This window comes from Oncorhynchus gorbuscha, linkage group LG05 (genome assembly GCF_021184085.1).
Source record: "Oncorhynchus gorbuscha isolate QuinsamMale2020 ecotype Even-year linkage group LG05, OgorEven_v1.0, whole genome shotgun sequence".
In the NCBI taxonomy this organism is placed as follows: domain Eukaryota; kingdom Metazoa; phylum Chordata; class Actinopteri; order Salmoniformes; family Salmonidae; genus Oncorhynchus; species Oncorhynchus gorbuscha.
Window position 1 is genome coordinate 68,128,561 of NC_060177.1, and position 6,437 is coordinate 68,134,997.

Consider the following 6,437-nt stretch of genomic DNA (forward strand, 5'->3'; position numbering starts at 1 on the left):
CGGAGCAGTTGCCGTACCAGGCGGTGATACAGCCCGCCAGGATGCTCTCGATTGTGCATCCTTGATGCTGTCTGTGTGAGTGGGACCAATTCAGTTTGTCTGTGATGTGTATGCCGAGGAACTTAAAACTTACTACCCTCTCCACTACTGTTCCATCAAAAAACTGCATAGTTTCCTAGGAACGCGAAGCGAAGCGGCCATTTCTGTTAGAATTGGGTGCCGCCTACCCGGTGAATGTAGTTGTCAACCCCTGGTGTAATGTTAACACACTATTATAAAGCAAAGTGCACATGTGAACTTGCTATTCCACATGTGAAAGTTTGATTTTCACATGAATGTTTTTTACATCTGAAAATGCAATTGAACATGTGAAAGTTAGATTTTCAAATGTTAAAGTGTTTCACATGTGAAACTGGAAATTAGATTTTCCTGTGATAAAAAAATATGATGTGTTCTCCTCACGTGGAAAGGTGGTGTTAACATGTGAAAATACTGTACGTAAATAACATAATGTAAATATAAAAACTGACCACTTTTCAGCACATGTGAAAATGCTATTTCACCTGTGAAAAGGTTATTTCACATGTGAAAATGTGATTTTGTGTGAAAATGTGATTTTAACATGTGAAAATAAAAATGACACTTTCTTGCAAGGGACATTTTTCCTATCGCATATTGTAACATTTAATTCAAAATAAATATTTTCAGAAATGTTACTGGTTATATATTTCATCAAATCTTTATTTAATAAGCATTTGAAAAGAAAAGAAATACAGGTTAAAAAAAGAAGACATTTGTTACCTTGATCAAGAGGGATTTAGAACAATGTATAAATCAGCTGGGTTTGACAATCTGGACCCTCTATTTCTGAAACTATCCGCCGCCATTGTCGCAACCCCTATTACCAGCCTGTTCAACCTCTCTTTCATATTGTCTGAGATCCCCAAGGATTGGAAAGCTGCCGCAGTCATCCCCCTCTTCAAAGGGGGAGACACCCTGGACCCAAACTGTTACAGACCTATATCCATTCTGCCCTGCCTATCTAAGGTCTTCGAAAGCCAAGTCAACAAACAGGTCACTGACCATCTCGAATCCCACCGTACCTTCTCGGCTGTGCAATCTGTTTTCCGAGCCGGTCACGGGTGCACCTCAGCCACACTCAAGGTACTAAACGATATCATAACCGCCATCGATAAAAGACAGTACTGTGCAGCCGTCTTCATCGACCTTGCCAAGGCTTTCAACTGTGTCAATCACCATATTCTTATCGGCAGACTCAGTAGCCTCGGTTTTTCGGATGACTGTCTTGCCTGGTTCACCAATTACTTTGCAGACAGAGTTCAGTGTGTCAAATCGGAGGGCATGCTGTCCGGTCCTCTGACAGTCTCTATGGGGGCGCCACAGGGTTCAATTCTCGGGCCGACTCTTTTCTCTGTATATATCAATGATGTTGCTCTTGCTGCGGGCGATTCCCCTCTACGCAGACGACACCATTCTATATACTTTCGGCCCGTCATTGGACACTGTGCTATCTAACCTCCAAACGAGCTTCAATGCCATACAACACTCCTTCCGTGGCCTCCAACTGCTCTTAAACGCTAGTAAAACCAAATGCATGCTTTTCAACCAATCGCTGCCTGCACCCGCATGCCCGACTAGCATCACCACCCTGGATGTGCCTTGCAAAAGTATTTTCCCCCCTTGAACTGTGCGACCTTTTGCCACATTTCAGGCTTCAAACATAAAGATATAAAACTGTATTTTTTTGTGAAGAATCAACAACAAGTGGGACACAATCATGAAGTGGAACGACATTTATTGGATATTTCAAACTTATTTAACAAATCAAAAACTGAAAAATTGGGTGTGCAAAATTATTCAGCCCCTTTACTTTCAGTGCAGCAAACTCTCTCCAGAATTCAGGTGAGGATCTCTGAATGATCCAATGTTGACCTAAATGACTAATGATGATAAATACAATCCACCTGTGTGTAATCAAGTCTCCGTATAAATGCACCTGCACTGTGATAGTCTCAGAGGTCCGTTAAAAGCGCAGAGAGCATTATGAAGAACAAGGAACACACCAGGCAGGTCCGAGATACTGTAAAGCCGGATTTGGATACAAAAAGATTTCCCAAGCTTTAAACATCCCAAGGAGCACTGTGCAAGCGATAATATTGAAATGGAAGGACTATCAGACCACTGCAAATCTACCAAGACCTGGCCGTCCCTCTAAACTTTCAGCTCATACAAGGAGAAGACTGATCAGAGATGCAGCCAAGAGGCCCATGATCACTCTGGATGAACTGCAGAGATCTACAGCTGAGGTGGGAGACTCTGTCCATAGGACAACAATCAGTCGTATATTGCACAAATCTGGCCTTTATGGAAGAGTGGCAAGAAGAAAGCCATTTCTTAAAGATATCCATAAAAAGTGTCGTTTAAAGTTTACCAAAAGCCACCTGGGAGACACACCATACATGTGGAAGAAGGTGCTCTGGTCAGATGAAACCAAAATTGAACTTTTTGGCAACAACGCAAAACGTTATGTTTGGTGTAAAAGCAACACAGCCCATCACCCTGAACACACCATCCCCACTGTCAAAAATGGTGGTGGCAGCATCATGGTTTGGGCCTGCTTTTCTTCAGCAGGGACAGGGAAGATGGTTAAAATTGATGGGAAGATGGATGGAGCCAAATACAGGACCATTCTGGAAGAAAACCTGATGGAGTCTCCAAAAGACCTGAGACTGGGATGGAGATTTGTCTTCCAACAAGACAATGATCCAAAACATAAAGCAAAATCTACAATGGAATGGTTCAAAAATAAAAATATCCAGGTGTTAGAATGGCCAAGTCAAAGTCCAGACCTGAATCCAATCGAGAATCTGTGGAAAGAACTGAAAACTGCTGTTCACAAATGCTCTCCATCCAACCTCACTGAGCTCGAGCTGTTTTGCAAGGAGGAATGGGAAAACATTTCAGTCTCTCGATGTGCAAAACTGATAGAGACATACCCCAAGCGACTTACAGCTGTAATCGCAGCAAAAGGTGGCGCTACAAAGTATTAACTTAAGGGGGCTGAATCATTTTGCACGCCCAATTTTTCAGTTTTTGATTTGTTAAAAAAGTTTGAAATATCCAATAAATGTCGTTCCACTTCATGATTGTGTCCCACTTGTTGTTGATTCTTCACAAAAAATATACAGTTTTATATCTTTATGTTTGAAGCCTGAAATGTGGCAAAAGGTCGCAAAGTTCAAGGGGGCCGAATACTTTCGCAAGGCACTGTAGGTGTCTGGCTAGACTGCAAACTCTCCTTCCAGACTCATATCAAACATCTCCAATCGAAAATCAAATCAAGAGTCGGCTTTCTATTCCGCAACAAAGCCTCCTTCACTCACGCTGCCACGCTTACCCTAGTAAAACTGACTATCTACATGATCATCTGATCATTTATCACTCCAGTGTTAATCTGCAAAATTGTAAATATTCACCTACCTCCTCATGCCCTTTGCACACATTGTATATAGACTCCCCTTTTTCTACTGTGTTATTGACTTGTTAATTGTTTACTCCATGTGTAACTCTGTGTTGTCTGTTCACACTGCTATGCTTTATCTTGGCCAGGTCGCAGTTGCAAATGAGAACTTGTTCTCAACTAGCCGACCTGGTTAAATAAAGGTGAAATAAATTTTAAAAAATATTAAAAAATGTGTAATTATACTGTGCATACTGTGAGTATACAATTCATAAAAATGATAGACCAAAATATTTCTATATGACATTTACAAGTACATTTCAAGCTGGAAAAGTATGTTGTATTCCCATTACTGTTCAAGGACATTGTCCTCCCTATCCAGGCAAGTCATCTCATGGCCCTCCTCTCCTTCGTCCTCTGTCTCAGGCTGTGAGCGAAAGTTATGCTTAAGTTCTTTATTTCCTTGCCAGATGCAGATGATAGGATAGATGCAGCTGTTTAAGACTGACAGGGCAGTGGCTAAGGGCAATACGTATCTGAACCATTTGTTGTCTATGCCCATTGCGATTTGCGGCATAGATAGACAGAGGACAGGAGCCCAGCATAGGAAATGGGCAATAGTCACAGGTCGAATAACCAATGACTTCACTTGGTTATTTCCCCTGCTGTTAATGCAGCAACGGCTGACACACGTCACACCCAAAGGGAGCAGCAGCCCGAAAATTAAGCGACAGGTCACCACAGCCATCATTCTCTCCTTACCCTCTTTAGAGATCTGGCGTTGTTCAGTATAATCATAGTTGTCAAGGCAGAGGTGTCCATCGGCAGTATACTGAACCTCCCTGGACAGTAAAGAGGGGGCGCTTAGTATGGCCCCAGTGAACCAGGACAGTAGAACCATGCTGCTGGACATGTGATGTTCAAAACATCTGGGGACACACCAGCGCACATTCCAGAAAGTGATCATCACTGAGGCAGAGAACATGTTCATAAACATCACAAAGGACCCCAACTTGCAGACAACCTTCCCAAATGTCCAGGAGAAGTAGTTCCAGGCTGTGATCAAGTAAAGTGGAGTGAAGAGGCAGAAGATGAGGTGGGTGGCAGCCAAGCCAATGATCAACATCCGTCGACTCAGTTTCTTCTTGGACCTGTATTTCCAGACAATCATGAAGATGACGGCAGCGTTGAGCAGTAGACCCAGTAGAAGGTTGGCTGCGTAGACCGACACATACATTATTCTCAAGCCAGTCCTCATCTGATACATCTCATAGATGACTGGGGACTGAGATGGTATCACCACTGAATCATTGTAGTCATCATAGTCAGATGAGTTGATTGGGGGAACCATGATTTCAGTTGTTTTTTACCCTAAGAAAAAAGGAATGCAATGATTCTGTCAGAACAGGTCCTGTATTCAATGACTACATTTACATCAGTGGAGGCTCCTCATAGGAGGAAGAGTAGGACCATCCTCCTCAGTGAATTTCATTTAAAAAAATTTTTAAAATTTAAAAAGTTCAAATTTTTAGATAAAACTATACTAAATATAATCATGTCACCAAATAATGGATTAAAACACACAATTTTGCAAAGGTCTATAGTAGCCTCAACAGCACTCTGTAGGGTAGCACTATGGTGTAGCTGGAGGACAGCTAGCTTCCGTCCTCTGGGTACGTTGACTTCAATACAAAACCTAGGAGGCTCATGGTTCTCACCCCCTTCCATAGACTTACACAGTAATTATGACAACTTCCGGAGGATGTCCTCCAACCTATCAGAGCTCTTGCAGCATGAACTGACATGTTGTCCACCCAATCAAATGATCAGATAATTCCTCTAGTACTGAAAGAATTGGGTACAGCTAGCTAGCACTGCATAAAATGTGCTGAGTAGTTGATTCAAAGAGAGAGAAAGACAATAGTTGAACAGTTTTTTTCACTTACTATGTTAGGCAGCTGGCTATGACTACACAACACAACATTGGAACTCTTCCAAGTCAAGGTAAGCTTTTGATTTGACTAATTTATTGCCACCGGGCCTATTGATGTAACTGCCTACTGACTGTACACTGTAATGTTAATGCATGATTGTAGCGGGTTTACTAACGCATTAGTTCTATTAGCTATGCTCACTCTGACGCTAAATTAGCTAATATGGTGACAACGATGTAGGCTGTGTGTAGCGGTTTTGTTATGCAGGTGAGTGAGGACCCAAAAGCGGTTTAACAGAAACAGAGTCTTTTAATGTCCAAACACAGGGAAGACATAGATCCTCTTCAGATGTATTGATTGACAAAATAGACAACCCGCAGAGAGGGCGACAAATAAATCATAAAGTCCTCTCATCTTTACAGGAGAGTCCCCTTCTAGCAGCAGAGGAGAATAGCAGGGTTAGCGGCAACAGACTGCTGGTCTCTCCGGGTAGGCGCGGGTTGTAGAGGACAGAGGTACCTGATCACACGTAGCATCTGATGAAGAGGCAGATTACGACAGGACGGGACAAGGGTGAAGCAAACGAGAATCTGACAAAGACAGAAGCAGAAACAAAGAGAGAAATAGAGACCTAATCAGAGGGAAAAAAGGGAACAGGTGGGGGAGGGTAAACGAGGTAGTTAGAGGAGATGAGGAACAGCTGGGGGAAGGAAAGGAAGAGAAGGTAACCTAATACGACCAGCAGGAGGAAACGAAGTGAAGAGAAAGAACAGGAACAAGACATAACATGACAATACATGACAGTACCCCCCCACTCACCGAGCGCCTCCTGGCGCACTCGAGGAGGAAACCTGGCGGCAACGGAGGAAATCATCGATCAGCGAACGGTCCAGCACGTCCCGAGATGGAACCCAACTCCTTTCCTCAGGACCGTACCCCTCCCAATCCACTAGGTACTGATGACCACGGCCCGAGGACGCATGTCCAAAATCTTACGGACCCTGTAGATAGGTGCGCCCTCG

The 6,437-nt window shown here is 43.1% G+C and overlaps 1 protein-coding gene across 1 annotated transcript; it reads right to left on the reverse strand.

Annotated features, from left to right (window-relative positions):
- Positions 1–3,589: 3,589 nt before the first annotated feature.
- Positions 3,590–4,847, reverse strand: LOC124035225 (chemerin-like receptor 1; the record flags this gene model as incomplete). The annotated part of the gene is made up of 1 exon (XM_046348668.1): positions 3,590–4,847. A coding segment is annotated over one exon (1,017 nt), but the record flags the coding sequence as incomplete, so codon positions are not given.
- Between the last annotated feature and the right edge of the window lie 1,590 nt (positions 4,848–6,437).